General features: G+C 39.7%; 1 protein-coding gene across 3 annotated transcripts; it reads left to right on the top strand.

Moving 5' to 3' along the window:
* The first annotated feature begins 379 nt into the window (after positions 1–379).
* On the top strand, positions 380–25,763 carry BTF3L4 (basic transcription factor 3 like 4). 3 transcript variants are annotated; one of them, XM_047789120.1, is made up of 6 exons: positions 380–493; positions 3,669–3,735; positions 7,379–7,492; positions 22,140–22,341; positions 23,745–23,804; positions 25,322–25,763. In XM_047789120.1, the coding sequence occupies exons 2-6, from the start codon at positions 3,682–3,684 to the stop codon at positions 25,366–25,368; spliced, it is 477 nt and encodes a 158-aa protein (XP_047645076.1). In that variant the 5' UTR covers positions 380–493; positions 3,669–3,681; the 3' UTR covers positions 25,369–25,763. The 3 variants fall into 3 exon arrangements, with proteins under 3 accessions (XP_047645076.1, XP_047645077.1, XP_047645079.1); XM_047789121.1 differs by lacking the exon at positions 380–493 and adding an exon at positions 1,526–1,635; XM_047789123.1 differs by lacking the exons at positions 380–493; positions 3,669–3,735 and adding an exon at positions 20,819–21,050 and having other exon boundaries at positions 7,396–7,492.
* Positions 25,764–27,160: the final 1,397 nt, after the last annotated feature.

Genomic DNA, 27,160 nt, shown 5'->3' with positions numbered 1-27,160 from the left:
ATTTGTTTTTGTTGTTTTTAAACTTTGTGGGTTATTTCTCGATTTTCCTCTCTTGAGGCATAAAAAACGGCTCAAAATTTCCCGTCTCTCCGAGTCTCCACTCTAGTTGAATCCGACAGTGCGTACTTAATACCTAGCGAAGCATTCGACAAAAGTATACACCCAAACAAAAATACCCATTGCCTTTTTATTAGGCTTCCTATAAACTGCAGGCACGGACACAATGGGACGCCCAGGAGACTGCAAGCTCCAGAAAGCAGCGCGGCGGTCTGCACCTGCCGCGTTTCTGTTGGGAAGCGCAGAGCAGCCTGGGCTTTGTAGTTTGTATATGAGCTTCCAGGATAGGCTGCTCCGGCGAGAGAGAGGCGGGGCCGGGTGTGTCACGTGGGCTCCACTCCCGCCGCCGCGGCTGCCTTCGTCTTTCTCTGTCTCGACTGAGGCAGCCATCTTGCTCTTGCCGCGTGCTGGTGTTGGAGGACCCTCCCTGCTTCAGGTGAGACCCCCGGCGGTCCCGCCACTCCACGGCCATAGGCCGCCGCGCACGGTCTCCCCCAGCCCTTTTCTACCGACACCCGCCAACCGATCGGGCTGCCACTTCCGCGGTGGCGCGCCGAGTGGGGGCGGAGGCGGCTGTCTTGGCCTGTCGGTTAGCGGCGGCGCAGCTGGGGGTCGGCACCTGAGGGAAGGTCCCCAGCACCACCGCTTTCTGTCGGGGCTCGCGGGCCCGCGTTGTTGCAGCCCAGGTCCAGGCCCAGGTGGCAGGTGGTCCCCCGCCTCTGCCCTGTTACTCTTCATTATTCACAGCAATAAGGCTTGAGCTTTGAGCTTTGTACAGCCTATCTGCTGTCATCTCATTTGATCCTCCCACTCGACAGATAGGGAAACCGAGGTTAGCAGCCCCCGCCCCCAACCAAATTCCATTGCTGCGCTCTTCACCTCGTAATGGCAGTATTTGTTTACAAGTGTGCCACCCTCTCTGAGACATTGCCTTGCCCATCTTTGTAGCCCCATCCCACTGCGTGATGCATAGTAGGCTGTCAGGAAGTTGATGATTGACCGACAGGCAGTGTTACAAAGCTAGTGAATTGCGGTTTCAATTTCTGTTCCCACGTTCTTTCACTATACTGTGTCTGTACCTTGGGCAATGGTAACAATAGTTACCAGTTTTTGAGTATCTGCTTGAGCCATACCCGGTACTTGATTACTTAATGTTTAACCCGTAAAACAGCTGTGAAGTATGTGTTGTTACACTTTTTGTAATAGGAAGGAATACAAGTTCAGAGAAGTAAAAGAACTTTCTGAAGCCCTAAGTGGAAAAACCTTGATCCTTCGGATTCCAAAGCCTGTGCCTCTCTTATAGAGTAACCCTTCATAATAAAAAGTCAGGATTAAAGATTGAAATTGTTTTATCTCTGTAAATATGATGTCGTTGAAAGTGCCTACCATAATGCTTGGAATTTAGGCACTCAGTAAATATTAATTATAACTTAATTATTTACACCCTTTCTTGAATCCTTGAGGAAAGGGCGAAAAGATACTAGGATCCCTAAGGAAGAATTCACTAATTATATGGCCTTAGGAAGTGACTTCTCCGTTCTGGGCCCTCATTTTCCAAATTATTAAATTGGGAAAGAGGTGAGCTGTTTTATTTTTTTCTAATTTATACCCTGCTGCTGCTTGCAAGTATTTGCCACACGTTCAAGACGGGAATAATGGGTACAAGAAAGTAAAGGTTGCTTGAGGAATAGGGAGTTAAAGCAGGTGATCTGAGGTCTAGTCCAGATTCTGAGCTTGACATTTCTTCTTTCATAGACTGAGTCCAATCCACTTTCCTACTTGAACTCTACACACCTCAACCTGCTGTGGACAGGAGGGCCACCCTTCTCCCCCACCCCCCCACAAACCTTGTGCTTGCAACCTCCCTAAAATGCTTTTCTCTGATATTCCTTGGGAACAAGTTTTCTATTGTCCTGATTATCTGGAATGGAATCTGTTCTTTCTTGTCTACACATTGATATAGAGTTAATTTTGTTCTTGCTTTGTTTCAAACAAGTCAGGACTCTGTTTTGACTTCCATCACTTTTCTTCCATCTCTTCTCTTGGGGATTATTACCTCAAAATGCAGAAGAGTCCCAAAAGGTTTACCTGCTTTTTGGCTCTAATATTTTCACTTATCCCCTTTTTTTGTAAAAAAATTCTTTAGGCTCTTTGTTAGTTCACTACACCTTCCTGGCCACATTCCTTTGAAAATTGTGAATATTAGTCCTTTTCGGCAGGTATTGAGTATAGAGATTGGGATTTACATCAGCAGATTTAAGTATGACAGAGTTCAGATTGGTACACACCTAAAGCCTGCTTTGTACTGTAATCACATTTCATCCTATAAAAGTGTTTTAGCTGCTTGAACATTGTGATACAGTATGAATAAAGACTGAGGAAGCATACATTCTAAATATTATTTAGGAGCTATATTTTGGCCTTAAGTGGAGAGATAAGGGTTAGTGCCTTTGTATTCTGATACAGTGTCAGAATATAGAATGATCAGTACTTATATGATCTTTGATTCTCTTTCATCTCTGAAGTGAAGAATGATCATTAGAAAGAGTCGAGAGAATTGGCCAAAAAGTGTTGATAACAGTCTTATCCTTTTATTTCCTTTTTCATATCTCAGAAATGATCTTTTGATCTACAGAACAAGTAAAACAAGACTTTTAACACTGGCTTTTATTTGCTTATATAGTGTGAAATGTTATGACCCATTATGAACTTAAGAACTTTTTGTCTTAGTAGGAAAGGACTGGCCAGATGGATTCATAACTTTGTAATGGTCTTAGAGTTTTCAGAATCAAGATAACCTTTAAAGGTTTATTTTTAAGAGTCTCCTCTCCCCTTCCTGCCACCCATATTTATTATTAATATAGCAGAGATAGGTTTTTGTTAAATTGTGCAGGGAGGCATTTTACCTTGTATGTGAGAATATCTTGACAAGTATGACATAACTCTTATCAGTACAAGGTATTGAATGAACTCAGGGAAGTGATACAGAAGCACTGAATGTCTGAAAATCTGGTTCTCTTTTCGTATTATTAACATACCACCTGACCTTGCATAGAGGACATTACTACCTCACGTATTGACAGCTAGACAGCCTATTGTTGCATTTTTTTTTCTTTCTTTGTCCAACTTCTCTCTTTCTACCTTTTTTTTTTTAATCTTCTATTTATGGTTTAAAGAAATACAGAATGTGATTTGGGAAAAAAGTTTACTTAAATGTTATGCTAATTTGGTAACAGCTCTCTGCTGTAAAAATGTTTGGGGGAAAAACTGGCTTGTGTACAGATTTTATAATTGGTTAGGTTTTATTGTCTGCCAGAGTACTGAATCTTGTTTTTAAGGAGGGATCTTCAAGTAGAAAACTTTGAATCCCATTCTGTTTTCTGTTTATGTATTCAGCTCCCTCTTGGTATTATTGATTTCGATTTTTTTACTATCTGGTTTATGAAGCTAGAATAAGTTATTAATATTTTTTAAGAATATAGACCATATTAATATCATGGTGGTGATGCATATTACAAGTTCAGTGAACCAGAAGGTACTGTTGTATAAACAGTTATTTTGTTTTGGTAAATAAAACAGTGACTTTAACAAATTTATTTTTCCCCCCCTAGATTTACCAACAGCATGAATCAAGAAAAGTTAGCCAAACTTCAGGCTCAGGTCCGGATAGGGGGCAAGGTGAGTGTGGCATAAGAAAAACTGATAGGAGAATGTTTTATTACCAGATAGTATTACTATTTTTGGATTTGTGGTCATTGAAAATCTAAAATCTTCTAAGCAATCAAGATTAAACCACATTCCAATTTGAAAATAACTCGTCTAGATTAAAATAGGTAACTAGAAGACCTCTCTCTGTTGGTACAGTTGAGATAGCAACCTTTGTTTCCTCTTAACATCAGGTAGTTATATAAACAAGTCATCCAGTCCTGTTAAGCTTCCTTTTTTACATCTGCAAAATAAAATCATCCTATATAAGATGCTTCTAAAGATTAGAATAATGCTTATAAAACACCTAACACGGTGTCTTAGTAAACAGCTACTCACTTGCAGGGCATCCCAGTTATTAAGGTTACCTTATCTTAACTAGATACCCCTACTGCTTTAGTTAGGCTTACAGTGGGAAATGCTCAAGCTGATGATACATTTGTCCATTGCTAGGTTTTCCTCTTAAATTCCTGCTTGGTGAACATGAACATAAGCATTTCTGTTTGGTGAACATGAACATAAGCATTTGTATTCATATACTTTGAAGCCTAAGGAGGAGCTAGTTCTGAACACTGAAAATCCTTTGATTCCCTTCAGTGCTAGCTCCAGGCACAAGGAGAATGTTATACCCTTATCTCTGCCTAATACAATCTTTGTGAAAGGAAAAGAATATACTGACTTCAGACCTAGGGAGGGGGAAGGTAGGACACTATGTAGCACCCCACTGTGTTCATTTTACTTTGGTGATAACCACAACTCCTGGGAAAGGGGACAGGACAGGGAAGTGAAGAAACAACTAGTACTTTCTCCTTTTGTAGTGATACAGTTATATGATTCTAGAATCATATTACCACATTCCTGTAACCAAAGTACTAATCACATTGTAGCATCAAGTACAATGTAATATACCAATGCAAAAACTAGAGATATTTAAGAACCACAGAATAATATACCTGGGAGAGTTTGATGCAGCACATAACTGTTATATATTTCAAGCCAGGTGGTCGGCACATTTATTTAATTTATGTATTGAACATCTACTGTGGCCAAGCCACAGTAGATAAATAAGTCAAGTTTTCCTGCTCTTGACAGTTCAGCTTGGAAGAAAGACATACTTACAATTACACTACAGAATAGAAAATGTTAAGATGAAGTACAAGGTGCTCCTGCCTAGGAAGGACAAGTCATCACTGAGCTGAGATTTGAAAAATAAACACAAAACAGGTGGGAGGATAAGTGGGCAGAGTAAAGAGGGGATTGTCATTCTTGTCCATGCAAAGGCTCATAGGATGCTGAGATAATGTGCTTAGTGGAATGGCTTGCTTTAGTTTGTTACAACTAAAGTTTAGAATCTATAATGGATAAAGAATGGTAGCAAATGAAAACAACCAGGTAATTTAGGGTTAGATCATAGTTTTGCATACGGGGGGTATTGAGATTAGGATTTTATCCCTATAGGCAAGGGCAACTACTCAAGAATTTTGAGAAGGAAATAACAGTCATTTTTAAAGATAGCTGCTGGCATTGGGGGAAATGAAATGAAACAAGTTTGGCATAGAGGAGAAAAATCGAGAAGCTACTATTATAATATGTGGGGCACAGATTGGGGGTTGGATTTGATACACCTTAATAACTGATGGAATGTGGGGAATGAAGGAGAGAGAGGAAACTAGGATGACCCCCAACCGTCTAGTTTTAAAGCTACAAAACTTAGGAAATAGAGAAAGATTAGTTAAGTGGACTGCTAAACTTTTAGACATACTGATTTTGAGGTGCCTGAGAGGACCGTTTGAGCTGAAGTATCCAGCAAGCAATTGAGCTATCCTTGAGTCAGGAACACTTCATGAATTAATGGCCGTCTGTGTAAATAATCACTCTTCGTCTACCCATCAGCTGGTTTTCATGCAACCTCTGCTGCTACTCACAGAACTCTCTTCCACTCCCACCAGAGTTGCTGAGACTGAGGCTTCTGCCTACCCTCTGTAGGACTAATTGCCTGCGTAGTGCTGCAGGAGCCACTGAAAGATTAAAACCTCTTTTCCTTTTTCTTTACTCCTCCCACATCTCAGAAAGATTTAACCCTCAAGACATAGGCTGTTTTTGGTAGTGTTCTGCTCTGCTTTCAGTTATGTTTTTATAAATTGGTCCAGGAATTGAAAATTGTATTTAGAATTTCAAAATGTCCATTTAGAAATGAGCTTTTGCTATTTCAGTAAATAGTATAATTTTCAACCTTTTTTCTCAAAGTTCCAAATATCATTGTAGATTCCTTTTTTCTTCATATCCCACAGCCAATCCATCAGCAAGTCCTGTTGGTTCTTCTGACAGTTTGAGCTCTCACCCACCTCCACTGCCACAGCCTTCATCTCTCATCAGGACTGCTACAGTAGCTTCCTGATTGATCTCATTATGGTTCATTTTCCACAGCAATGTCAGTCATCTTTTAAAATCATAAATCAGATCAAGTCATTGTCATGCTTAACACCTTCCAGTGGATTCCTATTGCAGCTGAAATAAAGTCCAGCCCCTGCCTCTGGCATTTTAGGCTATATGATCTGGCCCTTGCCCATCTTTCTGATTTCATTTTCCTCATCCTTTACCATTAGTAACTCCTCTCTAGCCATACTGGCCTGCTTTCTTGAGAAATAACAGGTCACTCTTGTTTCATTCTGCTTGGATCACTCTTCCCTTCGATCTTTCTGTGGGTCTCAGCTCATATGTCACCTCTTCAGAGGGGCCATCCTGAACATTTTAATAAAGCAGTGCTTTGCCCACTGATAGTCTTATCACTGTTATTTTTTTCTTAATACCTTATCCTGTTTGAAATGATCTAATATGTTTATATATTTTTTGACTTTTCCTTCCCACTATAATGTATGCTTCTTGAAGTAAGGACTTGGTCTTTTTCATTCCTGGGTTCTAGGATTCTAAAACACTCACAGAATAGGCATTTGACTCTTAGTTATGTCATAATCTCCAAAGTTTCAGAACATTTTTAGACTTTATTGTCAGAGGGAGGTAGGTACTATAAAAAAAATCATTCCTTGTAATGCTTGAAACTTGATATAAAGCACAATAAATTGTCTTGAAGTTGTAAAGTATTTTTATTTGAAAACTTTTGGGAGTTCCCGTCGTGGCTCAGTGGTTAACGAATCTGACTAGGAATCATGAGGTTGCAGGTTCAATCCCTGGCCTTGTTCAGTGGGTTGAGGATCCAGCATTGCCGTGAACTGTGGTGTAGGTCACAGACGTGGCTTGGATCCCGTGTTGCTGTGGTGTAGGCTGGGGCTACAGCTTTGATTGGACCCTTAGCCCGGGAACCTCCATATGCTGGGGGTGTGGCCTTAAAACGACCCCCCCCCAAAAAAAAAAAACTTGAAACATAATGTGTTAAAATGATAAAGGCTGGATATTGAAAAGAATAAGAAGAATTGCCTAGAAACTGACCTTCAAAACTCTGGGTTAGGCTGACAGTCACAACTCTGAGCAGTCTTATTACTATTAAATCAGCAATTTCCTCTATGGGTTTTAATTAAGAGTACTGTGGAGAGGAAGACATGTGATTGCTGTTGTTAAATGGATCACATGCTAACACTTCTGTTTCGTTACTTTTTAGGGTACAGCTCGCAGAAAGAAGAAGGTGGTACATAGAACAGCTACAGCTGATGACAAAAAACTTCAGAGTTCTCTAAAAAAACTGGCTGTGAATAATATAGCTGGTATTGAAGAGGTATGATCACTTTATGAATTGTAATGTGGACAAATAGCACATTCCCAAATAATATCTACACTTTCAGTTGTAAAATATCCACTTAGGTGAATCTGGTATTGTCTGTTTGAAGGACTGTGGCTATTGAATTTGCTTTTGGGATAAAATTAGATGATTATCAAAAAAAAATGGCTTTAGTAGACAGTTAAGGAATTCATTATATTTTTCAGACTTGAAGTATTTACATATATGTCAAAATTATGGAACCACTCTTGAATTTTAGTGTAAAATAAGATTTTTTTTTTCTAATAACACAGAAATAAACCCAAAGGTTTCTTAAAGTAAGGTGGATTTTTTTTTCCATAAGAGTACCTTCCTACTTAACACAATCTCTCAAATTACTACCTCAGCCAAGAAGCTCATTACTATGTGTGGTACCACCACACAATTTTTAGTAGATTATTAATGCGCATCTGCTGAAAACAGATCAGAAACAATGTGGAGACAAGGAATCACTAATAAAGAAATAGCAGATTACCAAAGAAAAGACAGTGAGGAGTCCCCACTGTGGCAAAGCGGGTTGAGGATCTGGTGTTATCTCTGTAGTGGCAAGGGTTCAATCCCTGGCCTGGCTTAGTGGGTTAAGGATCCACTGTTGCTACAGTTGTGATTCAACCCTAGCCTTGGAACTCACATATACTGCACGTGTGGCCCCAAAATAAATAAATAAAGAAGTACAGTTAATTTACAATGATATACAGTGTTGTGTTAGTTTCAGGTGTACAGTGTCGTGTCAGTTTCAGGTTAGATTCAGTTATATGTATATATACATACTTACATTACTTTTTCAGATTCTTTTCCATTATAGGTTATTATAAGAAATATAATTACCTATGCTATACAGTAGGTTGTTCATCTGTTTTATATGTAGTAGTGTGTATATGCTATCCCAAACTCCTAATTTATCTTTCCCCCACCCACTCACCTTTGGTAACCATAAGTTTCTGTTTGTGGGTTGATTTCTCTTTTGTAAATTAGTTCATTCTTTCATTTTTTTGTAGGTTCCACATATAAATGATACCATGGATATTTGTCTGTCTCTAAATGGCTTACTTCACTTAATATGATAGTCTCTGTGTCCATTTATATTACTGCAGATGACATTATTTCATTGTTTTTTATGGCTGAGTAATATTCCACTGTGAACATATACTACATCTTTATCCTTTCATCTATTGATAGACATCTAGGTTTCTGCCATGTCTTAGCTGTTGTAAGTAGTGCCGCTGTGAATATTGGGGTGCTCGTATCTTTTTGAATTAGAGTTTTCTCTGGATATATGCCCAAGAGTGGGATTGCGCAGTCATATGTAACTATTTTTAGTTTTGTTGTTTTGTTTGTTTGTTTTCCTTTTTATGGCCACACCCGTAGCATATGGAAGTTTCCAGGCTAGGGGTTAAATTGGCACTGTAGCCACAGGCCTATACCACAGCCTCAGCAACACCAGGTCCAAGCCTCATCTGTGACCTACTCCGCAGCTTGCAGCAAGCCCCGAATCCTTAACCCACTGAGCAAGGCCAGGGATTGAACCTGCATCCTCATGGATACTAGTCAGGTTCCTAACCTGCCGAGCCACAGTGGGAACTCATTTTTAGTTTTTCAAGGAACCTCCATACTGTTATCCATAGTGGCTGTACCAATTTACATTCCCACTAACAATGTAAGAGCATTTTTTCTCCACACTCTCTTCAGAAGTTATTACTTGTAGACTTTTTTTTCCTTTTTTTTTTTTTTTTTTTTTTTTGCTTTTTAGGACCGCACCCGCAGCATATGGAGGTTCCTAGGCTAGTGGCCTAATTGGAGTTACCGCTGCCAGCCTATGCCACATCCATAGCAGTGCCTGATCCAAGCTGCATTTGCAGCCTACACCACAGCTCACAGCAATGCTAGATCCTTAACCCACTGAGTGAGGCCAGGGATCAAACCCACAACCTCATGGTTCCTAATCAAATTCATTTCCGCTGAGTCATGACAGGAACTCCTATTTGTAGACTTTTTAATGATGATCATTCTCACTTGTGTGAGGTGATACGTAATTGTAATCTAACTTGCATTTCTCTCATAATTAATGATATTGAGCATCTTTTCCTGTGTCATCTGTATGTCTTCTTTGGAGAAATGTTTATTTAGTTCTTCTGCCCATTTCTTTTTTTTTTCTAGGGCCACATCTGAGGTATATGGAGATTCGCAGGCTAGGGGTCGAATTGGAGGCTACAGCTGCCAGCCTATGCCATAGCCACACCAACACTGGATCCCTGCCACCTACACTGCAGCTCAGAGAGCACTGGATCCTTAACCCACTGAGCAGGGCCAGTGATCAAACCCATGTCTTCATGGATACTAGTTGGGTTCATTACCACTTAGTCACAACAGAAACTCATGCCCATTTCTTTTTAATGGGTTGTTTGTTTCTTGGATGTTAAGCTATGTGAGTTGTTCGTACATTTTGGGAATGAATCCCTTGTCAGTAGCATTGTTTGCAAATATTTTTTCCCGGTCTGTACATTGTCTTTTTGTTTATGGTTTTCTTTGCTGCGCAAAAGCTTTCTAAGTTTAATTAGATGTCATTTATTTATTTTTGTTTTTATTTACAGTACTCTAGGAGATTGATCCAAGAAAATATTGCTCTGATTTATATCACAGTATTCTTCCTATGATTTTTCTCTAGGAGTTTTATAATACCCCATCTTGTATCTAGGTCTCTAATCCATTTTGAGTTTATTTTTGTATATGGTGTTAGAGAATGTCATAATTTCATTCTTTTGCATGCTCAGTTTTCCCAGTACCAATTATTGAAGAGACTATATTTCTCCATTTTATATTTTTGCCTCTTTTGTCATAGATTAATAGCCTGTAAGTGCATAGGTTTATTCTGGGCTGTCTATCCTCCTTCATTGATCTATGTGTGTTTTTTGTGCCAGTACCATACTGTTTTGATTACAGTAGCTTTGTAATATAGCCTGGAGTCAGGGAGTGGGATTCTTCTAGCTCCCTTCCTTCTCAGGATTGTTTTGGCTATTTGGGTTTTTTTGTGTCTGTTTTCCATACAAATTTAAAACTTTTTTCTTCTAGTTCTGTGGAAAATACCATTGGTGACTTGATAAGGATTGCATTGAATCTCTAGATTGCTTTGGGCAATATAGTAATTTTAACAGTATTGATTCTTCCAGCCAAAGAACACAGTATATCTTTTCATCTGTTTTTGTTATCTTCAATTTCTTTCACCATTGTCTTTTCAGAGTACAAGTCTTTTGCCTCCTCAGGGAGGGTTATTCCTAGGTGTATTATTCTTTTAGATGTGATGGTGAATAGGATTGTTTCCTTAATTTCTCTGTCTGATATTTTGTAGTTAGTATATAGAAATGTAGAAGACTTCTGTATGTTAATTTTGTATCCTACAACTTTACTGAATTCATTTATGAGCTGTAGCCATTTTTTGATGGCATTGTTAGGATTTTCTATGTATAGCATCATGTCACCTGCAAACAATGACAATTTTACTTCTTTCTTTCCAATTTGGATTCTTTTTTTTTTTTTTTTTGTCTTTTGAGAGCCACACCCATGGCATATGGAGGTTCCCAGGCTAGGGGTCTAATCGGAACTATAGCTGCTGGCCTGCACTACAGCCACAGCAATGCCAGACCCAAGCCACATCTGCAACCTACACTGCAGCTCACAGCAATGCCAGATCCTTAACCCACTGAGCGAGGCAAGGGATTGAACCCGCAACCTCATAGTTCCTAGTCAGATTCGTTTCTATTGCGACACAATGGGAACTCCTGGATTCTTTTTATTTCTTTTACTTCTCTGATAGTTATGGCTGGGACTTCCAAAACTGTGTTGAATAAAAGTGTTGAGGATGTACATCCTTGTCTTATTCCTGATCTTAGAGGAAATGCTTTCAGCTTTTCATCGTTGAGCATGATGTTATCTGTGGGTTTTTCATATATGACCTTTAGTATGCTGAGGGATGTTCCCTCTATGCCGAATTTCTGGGGAGTTTTTAATCATAAATGGATCTTGAATTTTATCGAAAGTTTTTTCTGTATCTGTTGAAATGATCATATGGTTTTTATTCTTCAGTTTGTAGATGTGGTCTATCACATTGGTTAATTTGTGGATATTGAAAAATTCTTACATCCTTGGAATAAATCCCACTTGATCATAGTGTATAATACTTTTCGTTTGTTTGTTTTTTGCTTTTTAGGGCCGCACCTGCGGATATGGAAGTTCCCAGGCCAGAGGTTGAATCAGAGCTACAGCTGCTGGCCCACGCCACAGCCACAGCAACATGGGATCCGATCCTTATCTGTGATCTATACCACAGCTCACAGCAACGCCAGATCCTTAACCCACTGAGCAAGGCCAGGGATCGAACCTGCATCTTCGTGGATCCTAGTTGGGTTCATTAACCACTGAGCCATGAAGGAAACTCTCTGTAATACTTTAAAATATCGTTGGAGTCAGTTTGCTGGTATTTTATTGAGGATTTTTGCGTCTGTGTTCATCATAGTGATATTGGCCTGTAATTTTCTTTTTGAGGGATATCATTGCCTGGTTTTGGCATCAGGATGATAATGGCCTCATGGAATGAGTTCAGAAGTGTTCCTTCCTCTGCAATTTTTGCAATGGTTTCAGAAGGATAGGGGTTAACTCTTAATGTTTGGTTCAATTCACTTGTGAAGCCATCTAGCCCTGGATTTTTGTTTGTTGAGAGTTTTTAAATTACTAAGTCAATTTCATTATTGTCAGTTGGTCTGTTCATATTTTCTACTTCTTCCTGGTTCAGTCTTGGGAGATTGTACCTTTCTAATAATTTGTCCATTTCTTTTAGGTTGTCCATTTTATTGGAATATAGTTCCTTGTGGTCTCTTATGGTCCTTTCTATTTCTGTGGTGTCAGTTGTAACTTCTTTTTCATTTCTGACTTTATTGATTTAGGTCCTTTCCCTTTTTTTTCTTGATGAGTCTGGCTAAAGGTTTATCAATCTGTTTTTTTTTTTTTTTTGGTTTTTTTTTTTGGAAAGAACCAGCTTTTTGTTTCATTGACTTTTTCTATTCTTTTCTTAGTCTCTATTTCATTTTTTTCTGCTCTGATCTTTATGATATCTTTCTTTCTCTTAACTTTGGGTTTTGTTTGTTCTTTCTCTAGTTACTTTAGGTGTAGGTTATTTAGGTTTTCAAATTTTTCTTGTTTCCTAAGGTAAGCGTGTATTGCCGTAAACTCCTTCTTAGAACTGTGTCCCATAGGTTTTGGATCATCATGTTTTCATTTTCATTTGTGTCTTAAGTATTTTTTATTTTCTCTTTGATTTCTTCAGTGATTCATTGGTTGTTCAGTAGCATATTATTTAGCCTCCATTTGTTTGTTGATTTTTTTTTTATATATATATAGTTTTTTTTTTTTTTCCCTTGGAGTTGACTTGTAGTCTCAGTTGTGGTCAGAAAAAAATGCTTTTATGATTCCAGTTTTCTTAAATTTACAGAGGTTTGTTTTGTGGCTCAGCGTGTGATCTCTTCTACAGGATGTTTAATGTGTACTTGGAAAGAATGTTTATTCTGCTGCTTTTGGATGGAATGTTCTAAAAATATCAGTTAAGTCCATTTGGTCTAAATATGTCATTTAAAGCCTCTTTCCTTATTGATTTTTTTGTCCGAATGGTCTGTCCATTAGTGTAAGTGGGATATTAAAGTCCCCCACTATTTTTGTGGTACTGTCAACTTCTCCTTTTTATGTCTGTTAGCATTTGCCTTATATATTGAGGTGCTTCTAGGTTGGGTGCATATATGTTAACAATTGTTATATCTTCTTCTTGGAGTAATCCTTTGATCATTATGTAGTATCCTTCTTTGTCTCTTATAAACAGTCTTTATTTTAAAATCTAATATAAGTATGATATAAGTATCACTACTCTGGCTTTCTTTGGATTTCCATTTGCATGGAATACCTTTTTCCATTCCCTTACTTTCAGTCTGTATGTATCTCTAGATCTGAAGTGAGTCTTTTGTAGGCAGTATATTTATGGGTTTCTGGGACCCCTATAATTCAAATATTAACCTGCTTGACATTGTACCAAAGGTCTCTTAAACTGTCCTCCTTTTTTTTCTTTTTTCTTTTTCTATTTGACAGCAGTGATTTCCATTGCTCTGTCTTACAACTTACTCTTCTGTTTTTCTGTCTCATTTAGTCTTTTCCTTCCTTTTCCTCTTTTTTTCTTTTTAGGGCTACACCTGCAGCATATGGAAGTTCCAAGGTTAGGGGTCTAATCAGAGCTGCAGCTATTGGCCTGTGCCACAGCCACAGCAAAGTGGAATCCAAGCTGCATCTTCAACCTACACCACACCACTTGGCAATGCCAGATCCTTAACCCATTGAGCAAAGCCAGGGGTTGAACCTGCATCCTCATGGATACGTCGGGTTCATAACCCTCTGAGCCACAACGGGAACTCTCCTCATTTAGTCTTCTGTTAATTCATTCGAGTGTATCTTTCACTTCAGTTCATTCTTCAATTCTCTTTGGTGCTTTATATTTTCTAATTCTTTATATTTTCTAATTTCTTGCTCTGTACATGTGTTCTCCCAAGTTCTTTGATAAGCTTTACGATCATTAGTTTGAACTCTTTCTCAGATAGGTTATCTTTCTTCACATCACTTAGTTCTTCTCAGCTTTTATCTTGTTCCTTCATCTGAAACATTCCTCTGTCACCTCTTTTTTTTTTTTTTTTTGGTCATTTTGCTATTTCTTTGGACTGCTCCCACAGCATATGGAGGTTCCCAGGCTAGGGGTCGAGTCGGAGCTGTAGCCGCTGACCTACGCCAGAGCCACAGCGACTCGGGATCCGAGCCGCGTCTGCAACCTACACCACAGCTCACGGCAACGCCGGATCGTGAACCCACTGAGCAAGGGCAGGGACCGAACCCGCAACCTCATGGTTCCTAGTCGGATTCGTTAACCACTGCGCCACGACGGGAACTCCTGTCACCTCATTTTTATCTAAATTACTGTCTGCATTTTTATGTATGTTGTAAGTTAGTTATGTTTCTTGACCTTGGAGAGGTAACCCTCTGTGGGAGACATCTTATGTATCCCAGCCGTGCATGCCCCTCTCATCATCCAAGATCCGGGGCCAGCTGTTCCCAGGCTAGTGTTTGCAGACTTGGTCTGGTCTGCAGGCTGTAGGACTATAGTTTTCTTGCTCCTGGTGTCTGCCCTCTCATGGGTGAGGCTTAGTCTAGAGGCTGGGTAGGCTTCCTGGTGGGAGTGGCCAGTGCCCATCCATTGCTAGTGTGAGCTGAGTCCTGGCCCTCTGGTGGGAAGGGCCATGTTTAGAGGCGGCTGTGGGCTCAGGAAGTCTTTAGGCAGCCTGTGTGCTGACAGGTGGGGCTGTGTCCCCACCTTGTTTGTTGTTCAGACTGTGGCATCCCAGCACTGGATCTGTCAGGCTGTTAGCTGGGGCCAGGTCTTGGTGCTAAAAAGTCAGCCTCCAGGAGCGCTCACACAAATGAATACTCTGATATGTGCACCACTGCTGTCTGTGTCCTCTGGGTGAGTCATGGCCACCACCCCACCACCCAGCCTCCCCAAGAGACTGTCTTAAGACCAGCAGGGAGGTCTGGCCTAGACTCCTATCAAATTACTACTTTTGCTCTTGGTCCCAGTGTGTGTGAGATTTTGTGTGCAGCTTTTAAGAGTAAAGTCTCAGTTTTCTCCAATCCTGTGGCGCTCCTGCAAATTTACTGGCCTTTAAAGCTAAATGTTACGGGGACTCCTCTTCCCAGTGCCAGACACCCAGTCTGGGAGGCCTGACATGGGGCTTAGAACTCTCACTCCTGTGGGAAAACTTCTGCAGTATAATTATTCTCCACTTTGTGGGTTGCCCACTCAGGGGCTGTGGGATTGATTGTATCACAAGTCTACCCCTCCTGCCCATCTCACTGTGGTTCTTTCTTTTTATCTTTAGATATGGAAGATCTTTTCTGATAGGTTGCAATCTTTTTCATCAATGGTTGTTCTGTAGTTATTGTGATTTTGGTTTGCTCATGAGAGGAAGTGAGCTTAGGGTTCTACTCTGCTGTCTTGGTCACTCTCAGATCTCAATTTCCCCTCCTTTCTTTTACAGGCAGTTTCAAGTATTATTCTGCTTCCTCTCCATCTTCATTTTACTAATACTCTGCAGCATTTTCTGAGATTCTCCTTAAAATTCTATGGTTTTCATCGTATCCTTTCTCCTATGCCAATGTGTCCTTAATTTCTTTTGCTTTCTCCTTCTCTATTCTGTCTCACTACTATTTCCTCGAAATTTTGCCATTAGTGTTCTTTATTTGCTCCCTTAATAATTCTCAAGAGTCTTGGGACCATTTCTTTCAGAATCATATAGGTTCCTTTTAAAAGTTCAGACTCATCAATCCACCAGAGAGCTCCAGAATTAGATTTCCATTTTAACCATTTTTTAAAATTTTTATTAAAGGATAGTTGATTTATAATTTTTTGCCAGTTTCTGCTATACAGCAAAGTGACTCAGTTATACATACACATACATTCTTCCATTTTAACCATTTTTAAGTGTATAATTCAGTGGCATTAATTATACTCACAGTGTTATATTCAGCTGCCATGATCTATTTATAAAATGTTTCATCACCCAAATAGAAAATGTTAACTGATTAAGCAATAACTTCCCATTCACCTTTCCTCCAGTCTCTGATAATCTCTAACGTTCTATCTCTGTGGATTTGCCTGTTGTAGATATTTCGTATAGATAAAACAATATAATAATTGTCCTTTCATGTCTGGCGTACTTTACTTAGCATAATGTTTTCAGGGTTCATCCATGTTTAGCATGTACCAGAACTTAACACCTTTTATAGCTGATTAATATTCCTTTTTATGGATAATACCACATATTTTATCCATTTGGTTTGGGATGGGGTTATTCTTTGTTTTTTGTCTTTTTAGGGCCATACCTATGGCATATGGAGGTTCCCAGGCTAGGGCTTGAATTGGAGCTGTAGCTAGCTGTCCTACACTGCAGACCCAATGCGATCTGAGCCATATCTGCAACCTACACCATAGCTCACAGCGATGCCAGATCGTTAACCCACTGAGTGAGGCCAGGGATTGAACCTGTGTCCTCATGAATACTAGTCAAATTCGTTTCCTCCAAGCCATGATGGGAACTCCCTTATCCATCTGTTTCCATTTGTTTATTGATGAAGTTTTTTTTTTTTTTTTGGTCTTTTTGCCATTTCTTGGGCCGCTCCCACGGCATATGGAGATTCCCAGGCTAGGGGTTGAATCGGAGCTACAGCTGCTGGCCTATGAGACAACCACAGAAACTCGGGACCTGAGCCTCATCTACAACCTACATCACTGCTCACGGCGACGCCGAATCCTTAACCCAGTGAGCGAGGTCAGGGATCGAACCCCCAACCTCATGGTTCTTAGTCGGATTCATTTCCGCTGTGCCAAGGCAGGAACTCCTGTGAACATCTTTTGTTTTTAAAATAGCTTTTCCTGGAGTGTCCATCGTGGCTCAGTGGTTAATGAATCTGACTAGGAACCATGAGGTTGCGGGTTCCATCCCTGGCCTCGCTCAGTGGGTTAAGGATCCGGCATTGCTGTGAGCTGTGGTGTAGGTCACAGACTCAGCTTGAATCCTGCATTGTTGTGGCTCTGGCATAGGCCAGCAGCTACAGCTCCAATTAGACCCCTAGCCTGGGAACCTCCATATGCTGTGGGAGCAGCCCTAGAAAAGGCAAAAAGACAAAAAAAAAAAAAAAAAAGCTTTTCTTCAGCATAAAAATGGATTGTCAGTATAGAAAGTTAGAAGTAAAAAGGAGTGTCCACTGTGGCTCAGTAGAAACAAATGCAGCAAGTACCCATGAGATTCAGGTTCAATCCCTGGCCTTGCTCAGTGGGTTAAGAATCTGGTGTTGCTGTGAGCTGTGGGGTCAGCTGCAGATGCAGCTTGGATCCCACGTTGCTATGGCTGTGGCATAGGCTGGCAGCTGTAGCTCTGATTCAACCCCTAGCCTGGGAACTTCCATATGCCTTGGGTGCAGCTCTAAAACACACACAAAAAAAGGAAATTAGAGGTAAACATAAAATGTGAAAAAGACACTAATAATCATAATTCCACTATCCAAAAATAACTATTAGTCTTATTGTTCTTTCCCATCTTTATGTGCATATATATTTAACATATCTGGGATTACAGCTAGATGGACAATTTGGAATCTTTTCTTTTCCAAATAGCTTTATAGCTTCATATCATTAAAAAAAAACTCTTCTTAACCTTTAGTCTAAATTTCTGCATATACTCCAATATATGAATATACCATAATTTAACATTCTAGTGCTTCAGTAGTGAAGAATCACATGTTTGATGTTATATACATAAACACCTATCTTCATCTCTGATTTTCTTCAGATTCTTAGAAATGCAGTTACTGACTGAAATATCATGGATATTTTTAGCACTCTTGGTCCATATTGTCAAATTGCTTTTCAAAAAGGCTATGCTGGAGTTCCGGTTGTGGCACAGCAGAAACAAATCCAACTAGGAACCATGAGGTTACGGGTTCGATCCCTGGCCACTCTCAGTGGGTTAAGGATCCAGCGTTGCCGTGAGCTGTGGTGTAGGTCACAGATGCGGCTCGGATCTAGCGTTGCTGTGGCTCTGGCGTAGGCTTGAGGCTACATCTCCAACTGGACCCCTAGCCTGGGAACCTCCATATGCCATGGGTATGGCCCTAAAAAAGAAAAAAGAAAAAAAAAAAGACAAAAAGGCTGTGCTGTTTAACACTATCTACAGCATAGCTATAGATAATCTACCTTATCAGACTCTGGCCACCAGAGCATTAGAGAAAATGATCCCAGTGTTTCATATAGTCTGATGACATATGTTAGATTTTGCTTATTTCAACAATAATAGGTTACATTTCATACTAGCCTTTAGAAATAGGCAGAGATAAGGTGCTGAACCTTAAAAAGATTGTGGGGAGTTCCCGTCGTGGAGCAGTGGTTAACGAATCCGACTAGGAACCATGAGGTTGCAGGCCGATCCCTGGCCTTGTTCAGTGGGTTAAGGATCCGGCGTTGCTATGAGCTGTGGTGTAGGTCGCACACGTGGCTCAGATCTGGTGTTGGCTATGGCTCTGATGTAGGCCGGCAGTTGTGGCTCTGATTAGACCCCTGGCCTGAGACCCTCCATATGCCTGCCTGGGGTGTGGCCTTGAAAAGTAGAAAAGACAAAAAAAAAAAGATTGTTCAAAGATACTAATTTATGGGAGTGTGTACAAGGGTCATAATTCTCAAAATCTGACTATTCTTAGCCTCACAAAATACAGACACTTATGTGCCTTATTCTTTTCTTTCTTTTTCTTTTTTGCTGCACTCACAGCATATAGAAGTTCCTGGGCCAAGGATTGAATCCGAGCTGCGGCTGCAACCTATGCCAGATCCTTAACCCACTGTGTTGGTCAGGGATGGAACCCACCACAGTGGCAATGCTCAATCCTTAACCTGCTGCATACAGTGGGAACTCCTTATGTGCTTATTCTTAAGATATCTATTATTTCACCCCAGTAAAACATAAGAAAAAGGAAAAAAATTAATTTCCTGGTAAACATTTAAGTGCCACTACATACAGGACAAAGTAGCAATAAAACTTGATTTTAAGACGGCTGTCAGGAATTCCCGTCGTGGCACAGTGGTTAACAAATCTGACTAGGAACTATGAGGTTTCGGGGTTCGATCCCTGTCCTTGCTCAGTGGGTTAAACGATCCGGCATTGCCATGAGCTGTGGTGTAGGTTGCAGATGCGGCTCGGATCCTGCGTTGCTGTGGCTCTGGTGTAGGCTGGCAGCTACAGCTCCGATTCGACCCCTAACCTGGGAAACTCCATATGCCATGGGAGTGGCCCAAGAAATGGCAAAAAGACAAAAAAAAAAAAAAAGACAGCTGTCAATCATGAATTGTAGCTGACTGCCCTAGTGGGAACTTGGATACAAAAAAATCATATAGCAGAATTTAAACCTCCTCTGTGAAGTGAGAGGTTACTTACCAGCAAGAGCTATGGACTCAAAATAACTTTGTGAGCCTCCTTATAGCCATGAAAATTTATCACCAAGTAGAAATGAAGCAACCATCAGATCTACCAGATAGAAGGCTGCTGTGGTTAACATGTACCCTGTTCAAGGGCCAGCAAGGGCAGGGGTTGTTAAGGTTTTGATAGCTGTGTGATTGGGCCATCCAGCGGTTGCTAGGAATGACTTAAAATGGCCCTGAATTCTGTAGGGCAGTTGGGCTGATTCTGAAAGGGCAGAACAATAAGAAAAGTCAGGCCCAAAATATAGCCCAGGTTCATGTTCTGAGTTTGCATATAACCAGCTGTTTGTCCTTGAGTATGTTCCTTAACCAAGAGTTCTAATCTTCAGTATTTATTTATTTAACAAGAGATTTGAATTAGAAGACCTCTAATCAACAAATATATGGCCTGACCTTTTTTTAATGTCCTGACTTGTTTGGAACAATATTGATTTCAAATCTCTTGTGACTTTAGTGTTTATAAATTTAAAAATATATATCATATTCCAGAGTTCCCATCCTGGCTCAGCATTTAGTGAACCCGACTGGCATCCATGAGGACTCGGGTTCCATCCCTGGTCTTACTCGGTTGGTTAAGGATCCGGTGTTGCTGTGAGCTGTGGTGTAGGTCGCAGACGTGGCTCAGATCCTGCGTTGCTGTGGCTCTGGCATAGGCTGGCAGCCACAGCTCTGATTGATTGGACCCCTAGCCAGGAACCTCCATATGCTGCGGGTGCAGCCCTAAAAAGACCAAATAAATAAATAAATAATAAAAATATATCATATTCCAATATTTAAGACTCTTCACACCTGGAAATATTGTAGAAATCCTTTATTAAATTAAGTGATTTGGTCTTAATTTGGAAAATAGAGCCCTACCATATCTATTCTTTCCCCGTACTAAAATCATGTGATTCTAAGATAGATCCAGAGCAACATCTCATTTCATATCCACTGTACCACTGCCTTCTCAAGCCATTCCGCCCCAATTTTTAGCCATTTTTCCATTGAACTTTTCTACCTAAACATTAGTTGTCTTCAGAACTACATGGTTTTATTTTTTCTAAAATTAATGTAAATTATTTTTAACTTGTGATTTTTGTTCAGAATAGCTGGATTGAATGCTTACTCTGTGTAATATTTATGGGGTTTAGTTACAGTTTTCTGGGGAATTTGCGTTTATTTTCTCTGTGTTCCAGGTCTTGCCTGAAATTTAGAAGCCCCTTTCTTCCCCTTCCTTTCTGGTGCTGTCTGTCAGTGGTGGTGATCACCTCTGAGGAAGAAAAGCCCACTTCCACTGACCATGGAGAACACTCAGCATCTCTGCTTGATTGTGACAAGGGCAGTTTTTGGATGGATCATGAACTGCTTCTAAAGTAGCCAAGAGTTAACTCTCCTAACCTTTTTTATAATAAGCATGTTACCACCAAGGTAACTTACCCAGTGGAATCAACTATGTAGTGGAATCACATTATTTACACATTTAACCTACATGCAGATACTCTACAAAACATAGAGTGAGAGAGAAAAGTAACATTTTAAATAGTGTACATACATTCATCCTTCCTTTTCAGTGAGTCCCAGGCAGTGGATGAAATTAAATCCAAAGTAGTTAATACATATCAGTGAAAACTATAGAAAGAATGTGAGGATGGTTTAAAAGACTTCCTAGTAATTGATAAATATTCACGTGGCCAGGCAAGTGGGCGGGAGAACTTCTTTGTCATTGACAAAGTTTATTGAAGGTTGTTGAAAAACCACATTTAAGAATTACAGGAACTGAGAAAATCCTATACAAAGAATGATGTGATGAAAACAAGTTGAAACTTGTGTAAATTTACTAAGTATTCAAAGGAGTGAAACATCTGATTGATTAAAATTCTGAGTGTTCTTTATGGGTTTTCAGTGGTTATTTTTACCATACAGTATTACCCCTTACAACCTGTTCCATAAGTAAGATGCTAACCCCCACCAAATAGTATCTGTACTGTTTTAATTTGATAGTGTAAATTAAGTAAGATAACAGATAATTTCATTAAGAAGCTAATTCTTAGAGTTAGCCTTGTGGCTCAGTGGGTTAAGGATCCTGTGTTGTCACTGCAGTGCCTTCGGTTGCTGCTGTGGTATGGGTTCAGTCCCTGGCCCAGGAATCTCCATGTGCCATGAATGCAGCCAAAAGAAAGAAAAAAGACAATTCATGGCTCTGAATTCTACTTTTTTTAAATGTGGACATGAACTTCTTATAGTAGAAGTCTTTCAATTTAAAACCTAGATTCTATAATAAAGTGATTATTTCTTGACCATCCTAGTGATTTATGCCATCTACACCATTTTACTTTGTTGCTAGGGTTTTTTCCACCCAAATCCACTGCTTAGATAAATACTACATTGGGATTGCCTAACTAACTACCAAGTAAAAAATAATTGGCTAAAGTGTTTTTTAAACAGATTTTTTTGTTGTTTATGGTACAACAGTTGTATGAAATATGTGAAATATATTTTTCTTCCGTGATCCTACAGGTGAACATGATTAAAGATGATGGAACGGTTATTCATTTCAATAATCCCAAAGTCCAGGCTTCCCTTTCTGCTAACACCTTTGCAATTACCGGCCATGCAGAAGCTAAACCCATCACAGAAATGCTTCCTGGAATATTAAGTCAGCTTGGTGCTGACAGCTTAACAAGTCTTAGGAAGTTAGCTGAACAGTTCCCTCGGCAAGGTAGGTATTTCATTTTAATACCTCTCCCTCCTCACCTTAATTGGAGAACCTAGTGATTTAAAAGATGTCCATTTTATGCTGGAAGGATTTGCCTATATACAGATTTTACTTTTTATAATGTTATTTGTGTGCTTCATAAATTTTTGAGTTTGTTTCTTTAATAATTATGCAGCGTAGCATGTAAAATATTTGGATACATTTTGGTAATAATATAGAGAGTTGGGAGGTAATTACCTAAAAGGAATGTGCCGGGATCTACAGGCCACATTTTATGAACATTTGATTTGGTATTCACTTATAACTAATGACACCAAGAAGATAGTGTTAAAACAAAACTATTTTTATTTAATATTATTGATTGTACTGTAGAATCAACAACCATTAGTTCTGAGTGTCCAGGATAGTCCTGGGTTTCAAATGTGTCTGGTCACCCCTAAAAGTCTGAACCTATTATTTCAGTGCTAATGAAAAGGTACTTTTGATTACTATTACCAGTGCTAATAGCTAGGTACTTTTAAACCAAAAAGAGAGAGAGAAATACTTGAATACTGTTTTTTGATTTAGAGAATAAATTAACTATATATAATACTTTTATTTAAACTCATCTAGGGAGTTCCCATTGTAGTGCAGTGGAAACGAATCTGACTAGGAACCATGAAGTTGTGGGTTTGATCCCTGGCCTTGCTCAGTGGGTTAAGGATCTGGCATTGCTGTGAACTGTGGTGTAGGTCTCAGACTTGGCTCAGCTCTGGCATTGCTGTGGCTATAGCATAGGCTGGCAGCTGTAGCTCCAATTCGACCCCTATCTTGGGAACTTCCATATGCCACGGGTGCAGCCCTAAAAAGCAAAAAAAAAAAAAAAATCTAAATTCTATTTTGCATGTAAATTTTACCTTCGTTATCCAGTGAAATTGCCAGCCATATTTAGTGTATGTCTGATGAAGTTTAAACTTTTATTAATTTTAGTATTAAGTAAAAAATGTGGCATTAAATTAGAGAGTACTGGAGTTCCTGTTGTGGCTCAGTGGTTAGCAAACCCGAGTAGGAACCATGAGGTTGCGGGTTCTATCCCTGGCCTCCCTCAGTGGGTTAAAGATCCGGCGTGGCCCTGAGCTGTGGTGTAGGTTGCAGACGCAGATCAGATCCTGCATTGCTGTGGCTCTGGCGTAGGCAGGCAGCTACAGCTCCAGTTAGACCCCTAACCTGGGAACCTCCATATGCCTTGGGTGCGGCTCTAGAAAAAAAACAAAAAAATAGATAAATTAGAGGTACTTAGCTTTTTCTGAGCAACTGTGTAAGATTTGTTTCTACAACTATATAGGCAGGAAAAAAGGGTAAACATTGTAAGTATTCAATAAATGTCTTTGTTTTCAATGACTAATTTTAAAATAAACTTTTTGTAGTGTTGGATAGCAAAGCACCAAAACCAGAAGACATCGATGAGGAGGATGATGATGTTCCAGGTGAGTGACATTTCTTTAGTTTTAAGATTTTTAACATGGAGTTCCCATCATGGCCCAGTAGTTAATGAACCTGACTAGTATCCATGAAGACACAGATTCAGTCCCTGGCCTCACTCACTGGGTTAAGGATCCAGCCATTGCCATGAGCTGTGGTGTAGGTCATAGACATGGCTCAGATCCAGCATTGCTGTGGCTGTGGGAGAGGCCGGCAGCTACAGCTCCAGTTGGACCCCTAGCCTGGCAATTTCCATATGCTGCAGATTCGGCCCTAAAAAGAGATATTTAACATCCTGATAATCTTGTGTAATTCCTTACATGATGATTTTTCAGTTTTTCGTTGATGGTGAGCTTGTGAATTTAAATTAATTCGCAATGGTGAACATATAGTCTAATGAAAAAGTATAAAAAAGCCCTCCCGTGTAGTACTCAGAATCAGAAATTGTCACCAGGATTTTCTGTTGTACCTCAGCAGTAACAAACCCAACTAGAATCTGTGGCTTCGGGTTCAATCCCTGGCCTCACTCAGTGGGTTAACGATCTGGCATTGCCGTGAGCTGTGGTGTAGCTGTGGTGGTCCCATCTGGTGTTGCTCTGGCTGTGGCATAGGCCAGCAGTTGTAGCTCTGATTCGACCCCTATCCTGGGAACCTCCATATGCCGCAGGTGTGACCCTAAAAAGCAAAAAAAAGAAAGAAAAAGAAAAAAAGAAATTGTCACATTAAGTTCTGCCGTCTACATCTGTCAAATTGGAATCACTGTGATAATCAATTTGCATAGTTTTTGTTAACATTTCTGTGGGAATTATGATTGACATATGAAAATGCTTCACCTTAGTAGTTTGCATAAGAGAAAAAAGGCTAGGAGTTCCCACTGTGGCATATGATCCAGTGTTGCTGCAGCTGTGACCTAGGGTTGCAGCTGTAGCTTGGACTCGATCCCTAGCCCAGGAACATCCCTATGCTGCGAGTGCAGCCAAAAAAGAAAAATGGGGAGGGGGGGAGACTAACATTTCCTTGCGGTTACTGTTTTAAGCAGAGAAATGAAGCATTATTAGTGAAATGCCACCAAATTATTTTTGCCTCTTGTCCTGTATATTTTCAAGCTAATTCTAGTGGCAACAATTTTGTATTTATTGAGCTAGAAGTTAGGGATTGCACTTATTCCTCTTTTTCTTTTTCTTTTTTTTTTTGTCTTTTTTTTTGCTATTTCTTTGGGCCGCTCCCGCGGCATATGGAGGTTCCCAGGCTAGGGGTCGAATCGGAGCTATAGCCCCCGGCCTACGCCAGAGCCACAGCAACACAGGATCCAAGCCGCGTCTGCAAGCTACACCACAGCTCATGGCAACGCCGGATCGTGAACCCACTGAGCAAGGGCAGGGACCGAACCCGCAATCTCGTGGTTCCTAGTCGGATTCACTAACCACTGCGCCATGACGGGAACTCCAATTCCTCTCTTTCTTTCTTTCTTTCTTTCCTTTTTTTTTTTTGTTTCTTTAACTCATTTACCTTTTTTTTTCAGATCTCGTAGAAAATTTTGATGAGGCATCAAAGAATGAAGCTAACTAAAATCTTTTCTGGTTTTTGGAAGCTGGCATGGACTAGATTTAACAAATCAGCTATGTGGTTCCAAAGTTTTACAGACACGGAGAACATCAACTGTTACTAGTTCAGTAATATAAATATTTTGTATATTAACAATGCTGTTTGTTCAGCATTTTTTGGTCATTTGATTTTGCATTTTGCACTTCCTCCCAGGATCTATTCTTTTGGTCAAAATACGAAGTGTCGGTGCAGTTTGAAGGTGTTTTGGTTTTTAGAGTCTTGGTTTTTTTGTTGGAGTATTTTTGGTGTGTATGTGTATGTACGTGTGTGGGTACGTGTGTATAAAGTGGAGAGCAAATTGGAAAACAGTTCTATTTATCCTCCTTACCCCAGTAGAAATAAAGCAAATCTTTACATTTGTTACTTTTTATTTTTTCTAATGATGCATAGAATTAATGAAAAGTGAGTATCTTGGATTTCAAATCTGAAGAAATTTTACCTTAAAGATTGGTTTTAATTTGCTTGGTTAACATATTTCTTGTACATTTTCCTGGGTTTAAAATGTCTTGAGATATTTTGCCACCAGCTTCATGCTGGCAATAGTGAGTAGCATATCTTCAGTGCAGTTGTTTTGGATTCACTTACCTAGTCAGACCCAGAATTTATTCTACCAGCTTTCTTCCTAAATGCCTTGTTTCCTCTCCTTTTGGTCTCCAGATGGCCTGGTCAGCCTTTAGTAATGCTCTTCCTCATCTTCCATCTAGCCTGAGAAGGATATTCTCCATATAGAGTTAAGTGAGTGCCTAATCCCTCTTTTTGTAAGACTGTTCCCGCATCTTGAAGAACAACTCCATCTTCAACTTTTTATTCCCTTGATTTTACAGTTTGGTAGATTTCAAACTGAAATAGCTAGCATGTGCTTGCTAAGTAATTTTAAGCCAGCCTTATCCCATATCCTAGCTGTTTTTAATAGCAGGTGCAAAAATGGCTCTTTCAGCAAGATTGAAATTGGGAATGTCCTTTTGAATTAGGAAAAAAATAGGCCATAAATGCATTCCCCAGCACAAGTGGGCGTTCTGTGAACTGGTACTGGCCCCAGGAGGATTTCTTCAACCACTCTCCCGCTCTTGGCCTTGAACCTACCTCTGGATTGGATCTTACTATTGTAGCTGCTCACAGCATCCTCCTGCATGCTTAGAGTAATGCTTTGGGGGAACACTGGTAAACAGTATTTATTTTTTTCACCTCCTTTGAGAGGATTTGGAGGTAAGTTGCATTCATTCATTGAAGCGTCCCTCTTGCTGTCTGATAATAAAAGCTTGCATTTTGTTATATCAGCATTTATTATAGCCAATATTTAAGGATAAGATTTAGAAAATCTGTCATGGCCCATCATCAAACTAGGGCTTAGGCTTGCAGCATATCAGCTTTGTTTCAAGCTAGATATCTTTATTTGATATCTAAAGTGTTTAAAAGTGCAAGACTAACAATGTATCAAGAGATTGATACACAAAGGCAAAGCTCTTTTTTTTTTTTCCCATCTAGACACCTCAGTTTATTTTATACATTTGTTCATTTTCCTGTTATGTTTTATATAATATATGGATTTAACTACAAAATAAAGTAACAGTAATAAAATAACAAAAGAGGATAATATTTCCTCTTGTGCTTCTCTTTTTGTTGTCTACAGAATTTCCTTCTTTTGTATTTCCCCTTTTGCTCCTAACCCCAAATGAATTTAAACCCGGTCACTTTTTGAAATAATGTTGTTCCATCCATTGTTAGGTCAGTACCTCTAAATGGTCTACATAGTCCA

The sequence above is a fragment of the Phacochoerus africanus genome, chromosome 8 (genome assembly GCF_016906955.1).
Source record: "Phacochoerus africanus isolate WHEZ1 chromosome 8, ROS_Pafr_v1, whole genome shotgun sequence".
NCBI lineage: Eukaryota > Metazoa > Chordata > Mammalia > Artiodactyla > Suidae > Phacochoerus > Phacochoerus africanus.
The sequence above is the reverse complement of the archived record's forward strand: the minus strand, read 5'-3'. Positions and strand labels throughout refer to the sequence as shown.